Here is a 13,392-nt window from a genome sequence, read left to right on the forward strand (position 1 = left end):
AAACACACTTCAGAGTCTGAAGCCACACTATCAGCAGATGAGCCATGATGGAGTTTGTTCACGTTGCTGTAGCTGTGCTCGGTCTTCTGTCTTTTGGACACTCAGCTCCTGTGACAAGCTGTGAGAATCTAATCCAGCCTTGTGAAATCCACGGCAATCAGGTCAGACTCTCTCTTATCTCACCTTTCACTTATCACTTTCCGCTGAGTAAAATAAGTTTTGAACATGCCACCAAATTTACATGAAATTCACACCCGATGTGGATAACCACCCATCCAGTCCACACATACAAAGAAATCAAACCATTGATATCCATAAATTAAGCTATGTGTTATAATAAGAGGAAAAGTATTGAATATATAGAAAGGAAGGTGCAAAAAGGCATGGAAAGTCATGACACCAGCTGAAATCTATCAGCAATTACAAAGCAACCCTGCCCCCTAGTGCAAATTAATGTTAGTTGGTTCTGTTCTAACTGATGGCCTATAAAAAGTTGTCTCATTACCAAGGTGTCACACAAGAAACATCTCATGATGGATAAAACCAATCCATCAGAATTACTAAACAAGTAGCAAGTAAGTAAATTTTATTTATATAGCACATTTCACAGATAAAAATCACAAAGTGCTTCACAATTAAATCAAAAATACAAATACAGTAATATAAAACAGTGAAAAATTTAATTAAGAGCTCGTTTGTATAAAAATGTCTTCAGCTGCTTTTTAAAGGAGTCAGTGGAGTCTAGAGAGCATAAAGACAACAGCAGGGACTTCCACAGCCTCGGGGTTTTCAGGCACTGTGCACAGTGCCTGAAAACCCCAATCCCCATGCGTTTTAAACCTAGTACTTTTCAGATCCAACAGAACCAGAACGGTTATGTTGGATCTGAAGGTTCCAGTGAGCACTGTTGGGGCAGGAGAGAACATAATTTCACCATAAACCGGCCAGGACCAGCTGCTCCCCACCAGTTTTCAGACAGGGGAGTGAAAAGAATTATCAGAAGAGTTGTCAAAAGCAAAGGAGCACTTGCGAAGAGCTACAAAAAGACTTGGAATCAGCTCAACTGCTGTGGCCTGTATGCACGCTCACCATACAAGACTCCATTGCTGAAGAAAAAGCATGCTAAAGCACGTTTAAAGTTTGCTGAACAACATTTAGACAAGAAATACTGGCAGAATATACTCTGGTCAGTAGAGATGTGATGGCTGCACTTAGAGCCACACAGTGGTAATACCCACCATGTTAGTGTAGAGGCTTATAAGTAACATTGCATTCACATTTCTTTCTTTAAATATAGGAATTTGTTTACAGGACAATAAATAACTGGTTTTGGTTTAGAGTTAATTCACATATCCACATAACACTGCATTCTAAAATAAGTGCGCACATTTTAGTTTACACTGTTATGTATGATTAATTTTTTGTTTTCTGAGTTACCTTAGTTGCAGCTGTTCCAGTCCCTTGATTAAGGAGCCAAGACGTGGAAAAGGGGCAGAGCGAGCTTTAAAGGAAGACTACAAATTGGTTCATGCCATAACTCAGGACCAGGGGGGGGGGGAAATGAAGTTCATTATGTTTGGTTTAGTTAGGTTTTGTGTGTTTTACCCCTTCTCCTGTTTTTGTGGGCTGATCAGCCACTATTTAAGTTTCCCCTTTGTCTCATTAAGTTAGGTCAGTGTGTTTGAGTTATCAGTTGTGTTGTCAACTTTGAGTAGAGTTTTGTTATTTTGACCTCTTTTATGGGCCCAAGATTTTGATTCTTTTTGCATGAGTTAACCAATTATGTTTTTTGGGTTAAATAAAAAAACGTTTTTTTGGACTTTAACCTGTGCCTAAGTTTCCTTCACTGCTCGGTAGTAATGGGCAGATGAAGCCCCATGAAGCACTGAAGCTTTTCATCCAATTGGTTCACCCCAACGCGAAGCTTCATGAAGCTTCATTTGCTCTAGCAGGACACCTACTGGACGTAAAAATAATAGCTGGCATGAATTTGAAGAGTGTGGCATTTTGCACACAGCCTGTAAATGTCAACAACAAAAGGAGTGTGTAAAACATGTATATTGTAGTGATGCAGTATACTGTGTATATTTATACTGGCAGTATGGGAAATGATTATTTGGAAATGCTTGAAATGGAAATGATCATTTACTGTGAGGTGAGGTGTGGTTGGGGTGTGGACAGTGGTTGTGCTTTTGTAACGTTGAGGTATGGACAGCTACACACTGAGGCTTTGAGCCTCAGTCCTGCCTGTTCACATTTTATTCTGTAAAAACTAAATTTTCACTGCTTTTATGACCTTTTTAGTGGGGAGAACATAGCTAGGATTTAATGATTTAACAAATCTTTTGAATCCTTTGTCCTCCACAATGCTAAATGGCTGGGAGTCCTCAATCACCATGCTGACCAGGTTTTCATCTATTTGAGATTGTTCTCCTGAGGAAAGACAATAAAGACAAAGCACAAATATAAATATCACACACGTAACTTATTACAGTTGTATAATATTGTTATATCATTTAGTAACATTACTGCATCCTATATTATCATTGCATTTGATGGCTCACCTGGCCTTGCTCCACAATCGGTGTTCCCCTTATTCTCATGCAAAGCTCTGTAGTGCCTAAGCATGGATGAGGTGTTGTTGTTATATCCCAGCTCCCTGGCACATAGCAAACACTTCACCTTGTACAAAAGTCAAGACAGCTCAACATAAATTGTATTGCACCATCAGTATCATGAAAATACATCTTCTGTAGAAATTTACATACCTTGTTGGGAGGAATAAGATCAAAATGTTCCCACACAGGGGAGGACATCCTCCTCTTCTTAGCTGGCTCCATTCTCTCCTGACTTTCTCTCCTCACTCTCATAAACCTCCAAACGGTCTCCAAACTCTCACTAACCGCAACTCTCCATCAAACACCCACATTTTTGATTGAAGTCTGAGGGGTTTGTATCGCTGTCATATCTCGCGGCAAAGTTCGAACCACTTCATGAACCAGTCACGTGGTACAGCCGGGCAGCGAGGCTTCGGACGTCATCATTTTCAGCTCCTCCCATAAATGAAGCAAGCCTCGATACGCGCTTCGCGGAAACGCCCCCTCCATTACTCGACACACGCTCCGAAGCCTCGATACAGAACGTCCCATCACTACTGCTCGGTCCATCACAAGAGACCAAAACTGAACTGATGCTATAATACATGCCATGTCTGGAGGTCAAAAGGCACTGCATATCACCCCAAAAACACTATACCAGCAGTGAAGTTTGGAGTTGGGAACATCAAAGTATGGGGCTGTTTTTCGTCATGTGGCACTGGAATGTTTCATATAAATGGAGGAAGATGAATAGAAAAATGTTCTGCTAGCATCTACCAGGATGTTGAAGATGAAATGAGGACGGACCTTTCAGCAAGACGATGATCCCAAACACAAAGCCAAAGAAGCTGCTAGAATGACAGCCAATCACCTGTCCTGAATTTAATTGAAAATCTATAGATATAATAGAGTTTAGAGTTCATAGCAGGGCTCACAGAACGTTCAGAATTTGAAGACCATTTGTGTAGAAGAATGAACCAAAATCACACCTGAGCGATGCCTGCGGCTAGGAGGCGTCTTGAAGTTGTCATTACCAACAAAAGCTTTTGCATGAAGTATTAAATACAATTTCAGTAAGGGTGTTCAATACTTTTTCCTTCTTTCATTTCTCATTATTACACATAACATCTATAGTTTGATTTCTTTGCATGTGTGGACTGGCTGGATTGTTACTGACATTTGGTGAGAATTTTATGTCAATAGCACCTTTAGAAATGTATGTACTGAGAAATCTGGTGATGTTTTCAATACTTATTTTACCCCCTGTATATTATACACCATCTGTTTCAGCTGGTGGGAAAATGGACACAAATAGCAGCGAGCACAGGCATACCTGGATTCAAAATGCTGATGAAGATGCTTGTGGTGTCCGCCTGGATGAACACCACTGCTGCCACTGAGGCTAATACGTTCAATAATCTCTACATTCAAAAAATGTAATAAAAATGATAAAGCCTTGCCTGAACTGATACTGTTTTCAAGTAATGTGAATTTAGAAATCTCTTTAATTTTATCTTTTAAAAGGATGGACAAGTGTTTCGCACTGAAAACCAACATGACTTTGGTTAACAACACTCTCACTGTGGGTGAGTATTAGTGAGGGAACAAACATTTGATTTAGACTTTGTGCCTAGCATTACCATAACACTTTCAGTATATATCGATTGGTGTGTATTTGCACAGTGCAGCTTTACCCTTACCAATGCTAAAAGAATATGAAGTATGGCCATCATCTGTCATCTGTCCACAGAGCTCCCTTTCCAAGCTTCTGCTGTCCTGCTGAATACTGGCTGCCCTGACTGCCTTGTTATCTTCTCAAATAACACCGTTGGAAGAACCACAAGCAAACTCAATCTCCTGAGTAAGAACAATGACACAGCTAAATAATGTAATGTCAAAGTACTTAAGTATTTTTTATGAGACGCCGGCCACTAATTTCCAAAATAAAACAATGACTAATAATTGAACAGTGGTTTCCACTGTTATACGGCTTGATAAACTGGAACACTGCCCTTTGAAATACCAGTTACAAATAACACTTGCCAGTTAAAGGCATATTTAGAAATGTTTCTTTTTTTAAAAAAGAATAAAACATCTAAAAATGTGCAGTGCTGTGAGAATGTATTTGCACCCTTCCTGGTTTCTCTCTATTTTATATATTAGTCACACTTAGATATTTCAGATCATCAAATACATTTTTAGATTAGACAAAGATAACCCAAGCAAATAGAAAACACAGTTCTTAAAGGAATATTTCCTTTACATGGCACTGTGTGAAAAGGAAATTGTCCCTAAACCTAATAACTGGTTAGCAAGAACTGAAATCAAGCATTTGCAATGATTAGCAATGAGTCTTTCACATCGCTGTGGAAGAATTTTTCAAAACTCTACTATATAGAGTCCGTTCAATTCAGCCGCACTGGATTGGATTTTCAAGCATGAACAGATTTTGAAAGCCATTCAGACGTGGCCTAGCTCATGTGCTCATGGCCACAAATTCTCCTTCAATATCATGGTTCCTTCAATTGCAGCAAGTGGTCCAGGTCCTGAAATAGCAGCAGCAGTTGTTTCTTTGTGTTTTAATCTCTTTACTTACTTGGTGCCGTGCTAACACTTTTTCTGTCTCTCAGGTAGGAGAACTAAAGTGTCTGCTGCTGAGCTGGAAGAGTTTACAAAGCAGGCAGAGTGTCTGAACCTACAACCACCTGCTATCATGGATTCAGAAAAGGGTATAAACCTTTATATAATATGAAAACCTAGAAACTGAATGTTACTTCTTCAATCTAATATTATCTTTATACTCTTTATATTTTTTGTAACCACCATGTTTGACAAGGTCATAGATTAATCAAATTTATGAATGAACTTTATTTACAAATGTCTTCTTGCAGGGTTTTGCCCAGATCCAGCGCTCAGCCCAGGAACAAAGACTATTGATCTGACCTTGAGCAGCATAACGCCCGATGATCTCAACCCATTTGAGAAGCTTTTCACTGAGAGTGGAATGAAGACCATTTTAGACATGGTCCAAACTAGTGTGGATCTATTCAAGGAAGACTGAAGTAGTCATAAATGTCACTAAGCCATTCTTCTCTGACCTCTGGTGTTAACACATTTTCTAAATCTAAAGCCTACTTGATCTCTTTGTCTGACCACTCTCTGTAAACCCTAGATCCATGCTATGTTAAATGTTACTCAAATCAACTGGCTTACCCATTCTGATGTTCCGATTTGAGCTTCAGCAGGTTATCTTGCGTCTTCATGCTTAAATAAACGGAGTTGCTGTCATTTGATTGGCTGATTAGAATGAAAGAGCAGGTGGACAGGTGTACCTTACAAAGATGCCTGTCAGCGCTTATTATCTAGCAAATAATAGCAGCCAAGGAAGCAGTTAATAAAAAAATGAGTTGAAGAGAAGAATGTCCATACCTTTGTTTAATTAAGTTTATTCCTTTACATACATCTGCTCATGAGTCATGTATATACATTTTCTGTCTCTCAGACACACACGCACACATACGACCACTCAAGATTATATAAAAAGGACTCATTTTTTGTGCAGGATTTCATCACAGTCAGATCTACATCGGAACATTTGCTTCTGCAAACATCATGCACACACACCACAAATATGCATACGGCCCTATGCCTCGCTTTACACAGAACAGTTCAAAGTATAGAAAAGTGACAGATGAACCGACAGGCAAACCAGCAGTAATCAAGTGAATTTGGGTCTTTTAACATAAAAAGGCTAAATCTGTTTTTTGTTGGTGCATGTGCTTCCTTCACTTTCTAAATAGGAAGACCACAGAAATGTTAGAAAGGTTATTCTTTTTTCGTTCTCAGGGATATTTCCAAATCTTCAAATGCACCATTTAGCAATTACTCAAAGTAACGTGTGACGTGTGTACTATATGCAACACTCTGGTGTAACAGTGAGATTTTGCTACATTATTGGGTTTTTTAAAATCTAGTGCAATCCCCCGAGTGTGGCCCATGCAATCACCAGACCTCAGTGAACAAAAACTAAGTGGCTTAGCTCAAATTCTTGACATACATAACCTCATAGTCTTCTTATGCTTTCACAAAGGTGTGTGGAGCAGGGAAAGACAATTATGCAATCTACTCAAAAAGGCCTTTCAGATTTCCATCTGTTCCTCTCTTTGTCAATGTCAAACATATGCAAGATTTGTGATGTGCTTCACGTTTTGATCTGTGACATGGAAACATTTGTTGAAGTAACCATCATGAAGTAGGATTACAGGCTAAATAACTCACTCAGAAACAAGGCTTCATAATCAACATTTTATAACAAAGTGGACTTCTCTGGGGCTGAAAAATCCTGCTAACATCGAACTGCCACCGGCTGCAGCTCCTCATGTGACCACCTGAGGCAGGCTCCAAAAGACCTTTTAACCATGTTTGCGGCACTCAAACCTTTTTAGGTTGCTTTTAATGGATTTACGCTAAAAATAATAACTGCCTATTATTTAGCAGTTATTTCTGCTAAATATGGCCTATAAATGCCCCTTGCTTGTCAGGCTAGCTGATAACTAAAGATGATATAAAAAATGGACATGGCTCCAAGACCTGAAAAAAAAATGAAGCCAATGTGGAAGAGCCAATACTTGCACTCAGTTGTGATTAAAAAAAAACCCCCAAAAAACAAACAAAAAAAAGAGTTCAGGTTCTATAGAAGTCTTTGGAAAAACTGCAATCAAATTAGACACACTTTACTACTATACGGAGTGCATTTTGTTACTTCCCTTTGAGGTCTGTTACTGGTGTTCACTAACTTCTGCTGGAAAGAGCAGCATGTTTACATATTAGCAGACTGTGTAGAGTCTGAGCTTTTTTTCTGAAAACAACTGGTTCAAACTGGAAGACAAAAACGCCTCATAGAACAGAGTAGGGCTGAAAACTTCTTTACACATATTAGACCTGCTTCATTTCCTTGTTGATTGTTGATTGTTTGAGTTTCCCCATACTATACTGAACGCCCAAATCCTGCTTCATGACACAGATCACTTGTACCACATAGTACTCACAAGGTGGAACTCTTATTCTTTATGCTCATCTCGAGTAAGTTTACATCTAAAACAGAATATCTGCCTTGTACACATCCACATCCTCTAGACACGAGTAAGCCAAGGTCAGCAGATAATCAACACCTTTACTTGGCCTCTCTTATGTACAAAGCGATTGTGTGCTTTAGTCACGACACAAGACCCCAGAGAGAAATAAAACAACCAAGGCATTCCTTTGCAGTTACACAAAAGATGCTTATTTCATCAATGCACGCTCACATTTATAAATTACTTAAACTAAAAGATTGAAGTATTTTTTTTCCATTACCAAAGAAGAGTATCCTCTGTTTGATTTGTCCAATTTCGGTTATTTTTTTGCTTATGTTTGACACACATAAAAGTTTTGCAAGCATTGTCCGTCTTTTCTTTCAACAAAACAGAAAACAAACCTTCAAATAATAAAAACAAAGAAGAAGAAGAAAAAAAAAAAAAAGCTTTTCTTTAACACCGGTGGCCGTCTCTTCAAGAGTCAGCCCACCACCTGGACACACGTTTAAAACAAACTGTTCCACGTAGCCTGTGTAGCATAAAGACCCATTCATACAGTACAGTCAAAGTGTGTGATTGTCACTGGGTTAGGTTGATGCACAGTGAAGTGACGTGAAAAGAGGCCAGAGGATGCCTGGTATTTGAATAGTGACACTGAGTTCAGCTGTTTTTGCCACTGGCCCAACATGTTCCCGCAGGACCCCCACGTTCCGCTACAGCGTCGATTTGGATGAAGGCTCTTTTGAAGTTCAGTGTTGCGTTGCTTCCTCTGCCTTTAACAAATCGAAAGCACCAAACCAACTGTTACAAATGCACTGGCGTGTACTTTTTGCAGGTGAAGTTGGTGGTGTAACATATGAAAGTGTTTTATTGATTGATATATTTTTTAATCATGGTCTGTCTGTGCCATGTGCTTCGGTTAGGAAACATAAAAATAACAAATAACAAATTTCCAGTCGTGGCTCCCAGAACTCAATGTGAGAGTCTAGTCTCCAGGTATAGTTCCAAAGATCAAGAAAATTGTCCACGGCTGGTTCTCCCCTCACATCCCATAGGCTGATATAGGTTTGCCCAGCTGGCCAAGGTTCAATGGTGATGTCACCCCCCCCCAAAAAAAAAGTATGGGGCTGCTGGATTTGTAAACAAGGCTGTAGATATGTTATAGGGAATGGATCCAAGAGAAAACAGGGAGAATAAATGTCAACATAAATGCTGGAGTATTTAAGGAACTGTAATAATTTGGGAACTTTACAGCCATCGTGATTCTGTGACAGCGGCAGGCAGCAGAAGAAGTTTCAGATCAGCTGTAGTCAGGCTAGTCCGGTCTGAAGATCGGGACCTTAGGTAGGAATTCTATTAGGATTACCTGCAGGAAATAGAACAAAAGGCTCTCAGTAGTGAGTCAGGGATGTTTCAACAAGATTTAAGCCCCCCCCAATTAGTACCTCCTTGGATCGACTTGACACGTACCTGCTGCTCTGTCTGTGGCTTTTCATTAGACACGGGCACCACGATGTTGTTTCTGTGTAACAGGTACTTTTAAAAGTACCTGGTAACAGGTACTATCATCTAATGGAAAACCCTAATAACCATGTCAGGCTGTGCTGAGCCGACCCGAGTAGGTACTGATGGAAAAAAACTCACTTCACTTGGAGAGGTTTGGCCACAGTGTTTATATCAAAGCAGCCACCATCTCACATCTAACTGGGTCACAGATGCAAACCTGTGCAAGCCTATTTGTTTACTTCTGAGTACCAACTTAACTAAGCAGATCGTGCTAAAGTAACTTTTTCTGAAATACAAAAAAACAAAAACAAAAAACAAGCAGGCTGCCCGTGGCTATACGCAAAACTATGAAAAAGAGGAACTGGTTGATGGATAAATGGCTATTGTGTTAGCATTATGAGGAAGCCAGATATATTAACAGATAACAACCACAGAATATTACATTTTGTGTATCTTTACAAGAATCAATATGCTGCGTTTATATTTAGAGGAGCATGTCAGCCTCTTCTAAACACAATTAAACTGGCACAGAATCGGATGAAGTAGCTGAAAGCTGGCTGGATAAACAACATCTGTATATAAAAGCCCAGACACCATGACACAAAATTGCTAATGTTAGTAATAAGAAACGCTAATACTAGTAGGTTAAACTATTTTGTAATATTTTTTTTACCCCTTTCTTTTGGACTAACTGAGCCACTATGCGCTACACTAATCGATCAAAGACATGCAAGCATACACTGCAGATACAATAACTTCTTAACATCTGCGCTCAAAAAGGTTGGAGATATGATACTTTTCCATGGTGCAGCAATAATCCTGTGACTTCATGAACAACTGAAAACCAACCCTCGGCACAATTTATCATCTGAAATAGTACCTTTTAAGTTAAAACAGCAGCTTTTTAACACAATCTGGTAGTGGGTGTAACACCTGGTATACTTTCTTTAACTGTACTGGGATAATTGCACCACTGAAAAAAGCTAATACTTACATATTCCATCATGTTGTTGGTTTCACACTTCCTTTTGCTTAGTCTCCAATGCAAACACAACTACACAGAAACAGTGATTATAGAAGATTAGATAAGTTTCATCAACCCACACATTTCAAATGATGCCTTCATTGCTTACCTTGTGGTAAAGTCTGCTGTTTTCCCACTCCAAAAGTTTCTCTATAGATCTTCTTGTCTGGAAAAAGATATTAGATGATACTGTTGTGAAAAAACGGCCTCATATCAACTTAGGGCACAACATTTTTTGTTGTGTTCACTGTGATGCTGCAACAAATGCGTAACATTTTCAAACTGTGGGACGAAGTGAATGGGCATCTCACTCTTTTGCTGAGGCAGATGACGGGCCACAAACTGAAGCCCAGTGTGCAACAGCAGCAAAGACAACCACACAGAAGCCACCGCACATTCACCGGGAGAGTCTTTCTTAGGCAGCTGTTCACACGATTGATACTGGCTTTGAATTCCTCTGGTGCCACCTAAGGGAAGCACACAGTATTACTTTTATTATTAAAAGTATGTATATTCACACTTTTAGCACCATTAAATGTGGATCAAATATCTGTGTTTCGTACAAAAAAAAAAAAAAAAAAAAAAAAAGGAAAGAAATTAATTTAAATGACGCACTACATGTTGATTCTGATCTAAATCCCACGGTCATGGTTTGCTTTCAATAAAAACAACACACTCACCTTTCCTGTAAGTGCTGAAGGAAATTCTGACTCGAATTTGTTACTGAGTCCAAACCTGAAAGTAGGTAAAAAATTACATTTTTACTTACAACATTAAAGATGAAACTGTATCAGACATGAACCACTATTAGAGATTTAATATACTTTTAGTGCAGAAATTAAAAATTACATCACAACATCTTTCTGAGACCCACAGCAAAGAGAAGCTATTTACTTTATCAGAACAAAAATAATTATTTTATAATTCATCTAAAACATTCAAAGATAATGTATAATACACAGTTCAAACATCCCATACATCTGTGTACTATCACACAGACCTGCTTATTTAGCTTCTGTCACTGTTAATTTTGAATTACACAAACAAATCTAATGTTCAACGCAAAGAGCAGCGTAGTGTAAAACACTGTGAGAATGAATGTGAGGCACTGTTAAATTAAAGAAACAGTACCAGTAGGTTAAACTCCCCAAAACAGTAAGGACACATATTTATGTTTGGAGGTAACTCAACTGTAAGCTCATTTCCACCCAACTAAACTGGACATTTAAAAAACAAACAAAAAAACCCCCCAACTTTTAAATCCACAAATGTAAATTGGCTGAAATACGGAGGTATATTTATCCATTCAAGGCACAAAACTTTAACAAACTGCAACCTTTATCCCTTTCCCGTCTTTATTCTTAGTATTTGTACGCTTGATACTCTTCCTTTTTTTTTTTTTGAAGAGACAAGGTAAGATAAGCGGAAAAAACAAGTTAAGCGTATACTTGTTTGGAAAAAAGCTCTACTCTCAGTACAGTCAACTACTTAAGAATACAATTTCTTTACTCAAGATATGGTAGGTTATTACTAGCTTTAATTGTGAGAATACCTATTTACGGACACAGTACTGTCTTGTGTTGTAATGATCGGTATAAACAGCTCTGAAAGTCTGTACTTAACTTCAGAAAAATGAAACCAGTGATGGGAACACGTTGTCACAACTTGACAATAGCTACAATAAAAAAATCTCAAGAAAGGTCAAATTTATCTGAAGCTAGACCCGATCATTCACTTCTCGGTTAGTTAGCTTGATGCTAAGTTAGAAGCTAACTAGCTAGGCTAAGCCAGACAGCGGCAGCTAACGCAGCTAGCCACCGGTTACCCACGGAAAGCTGTGTTAGCCGCCGCATTTTACAGTAACGTTAAACTGTTTTGTAGACCCCCGTGAGCTCTGTCAGTTCCTTACACAGTTACGTGACCGGACCCTCGCACCACTACCGGGTCCGGAGCGTACTTAAGGAGCTGTTCTTCCGCGGCCCTGTCCTCGTCCTCCTCTTCCTCCTCCTCCTCTTCGTAGATCTCATCAAAGTCCTCCATCATCGCACGACTCGGCCTCGCGCTTCCCGGGACAGACACCGGGAGAGACACGATGCCGACAAACAGCGAAACCTTACAGAGAAATAGGACAAAAAGTATCGGGGAAGACGGCCACAAAAATATCGAGCAGTCCCGGAGACGATACAGTTTCACATCGTTCTGAGATCTCTGAAACAAAATATCAACATCCGCCGCAGTAACCGTACGACACCGGAAGAGGGACAGACTTCTTTTCAGACTTTTTTTTAACAAGCCGATTCACAAAACAAGGCTTTGGTGTCGCGTGTAATTCTTATATGTACTGTTTGTTAAATAAAATAAAATATGATAGCAATCCATTTTGTTTGGATGCACTTTTCATAGAGGTGTAATTGAGGAATGTACAGATGTACAGAAAAACACCAAGAACAGCACAATTCACAGTTAAACAACGAAGGCCACTATATGAAATAACAATATATAAAATATGTAAAACTAATTCGAGAAATATTTGTAAACAAGTATTCAATTACAGCTCTCTGCAATGTACTAACCCAGGAAGATGGATATCTGTAAAAATCCCAGGTCATTCCATAGATAGATGTTTTTGAAGGCATCTATCTGTGGAATGACATTTACTGCTGTCTAGTGATACTGATATTCCACAGCACATTTTATTTAAAAAATCTGAGTTATCACAATTTGACGCACTGATGCGTGTGAGAGGTTCAAATGGCAAAAAATATTTGTCTCACTTGCTCAGTAAAACAAAGGGAGAACTGAAGTATTGCATTAAGTTTCCTTCATGCTCTTTGAACTGAGTTATTATTATTTATAGTTTTCATAATTATTGACTGTAGCATTTAATCACTGGCAGTTTTATGTCATTTTAAAAACCTTTATAAACTATTGAGCTTTTCAGTCGGTGTTTCACAGTCTAATATGGTGTCTTGATGCATACTCAATCTCCCAACTATTTAGGAGTCTTGCATGTTGTTATATGAAGATTATTGAAGTATCATAAACCTGTACAAATACTTGTGGTAAAGAAAAAAAGTGCATCTCTTCACTTTGAGCAGAAGGCGCAGAGGTGTGAATGATAGCTAGAGGATGGGCAGTTAAAACCGGAAGCTGAGCAAAGTCTTTTTCAAAATATGACTTGAATGTCGTT

The 13,392-nt window shown here is 38.9% G+C and overlaps 2 protein-coding genes across 3 annotated transcripts in view; one reads left to right on the top strand and one right to left on the bottom strand.

The window, feature by feature from the left end:
* LOC120729063 lies at window positions 1-7,252 on the top strand. The gene is made up of 6 exons (XM_040024471.1): window positions 1-161; window positions 3,888-4,033; window positions 4,122-4,183; window positions 4,348-4,458; window positions 5,228-5,326; window positions 5,489-7,252. Exons 1-6 carry the CDS (start codon window positions 45-47, stop codon window positions 5,656-5,658), a joined length of 705 nt encoding a protein of 234 aa, XP_039880405.1. The 5' UTR covers window positions 1-44; the 3' UTR covers window positions 5,659-7,252.
* chic2 (cysteine-rich hydrophobic domain 2) overlaps window positions 6,437-13,392 on the bottom strand; it is a 19,666-nt gene continuing 12,710 nt past the window's right edge. The window contains exons 2-8 of one of the 2 annotated variants that reach the window (XM_040024474.1): window positions 13,347-13,352; window positions 12,160-12,408; window positions 10,883-10,937; window positions 10,514-10,669; window positions 10,312-10,368; window positions 10,173-10,232; window positions 6,437-9,038 (exon numbers count right to left, since the gene is read on the bottom strand). In XM_040024474.1, the coding sequence (XP_039880408.1) occupies window positions 8,988-9,038; window positions 10,173-10,232; window positions 10,312-10,368; window positions 10,514-10,669; window positions 10,883-10,937; window positions 12,160-12,245 (465 nt within the window). In that variant the 5' untranslated portion in view covers window positions 12,246-12,408; window positions 13,347-13,352 and the 3' untranslated portion in view covers window positions 6,437-8,987. Of the gene's footprint in view, window positions 9,039-10,172; window positions 10,233-10,311; window positions 10,369-10,513; window positions 10,670-10,882; window positions 10,938-12,111; window positions 12,409-13,346; window positions 13,353-13,392 lie in introns of both variants that reach the window. The other variant, XM_040024473.1, reaches the window with a different exon arrangement.

Source organism: Simochromis diagramma, unplaced genomic scaffold (genome assembly GCF_900408965.1).
Source record: "Simochromis diagramma unplaced genomic scaffold, fSimDia1.1 OVJJ01000302.1, whole genome shotgun sequence".
Classification (NCBI taxonomy): domain Eukaryota; kingdom Metazoa; phylum Chordata; class Actinopteri; order Cichliformes; family Cichlidae; genus Simochromis; species Simochromis diagramma.

Bases quoted from the DNA above. Each gene is read 5' to 3' on its own strand.
- LOC120729063 (XM_040024471.1), top strand. From the start codon at position 45: ATGATGGAGTTTGTTCACGTTGCTGTAGCTGTGCTCGGTCTTCTGTCT. The intron at 4,184-4,347 runs GTGAGTATTAGT...ATCTGTCCACAG, and splicing joins TAACAACACTCTCACTGTGG to AGCTCCCTTTCCAAGCTTCT. The intron at 5,327-5,488 runs GTATAAACCTTT...GTCTTCTTGCAG, and splicing joins TATCATGGATTCAGAAAAGG to GGTTTTGCCCAGATCCAGCG.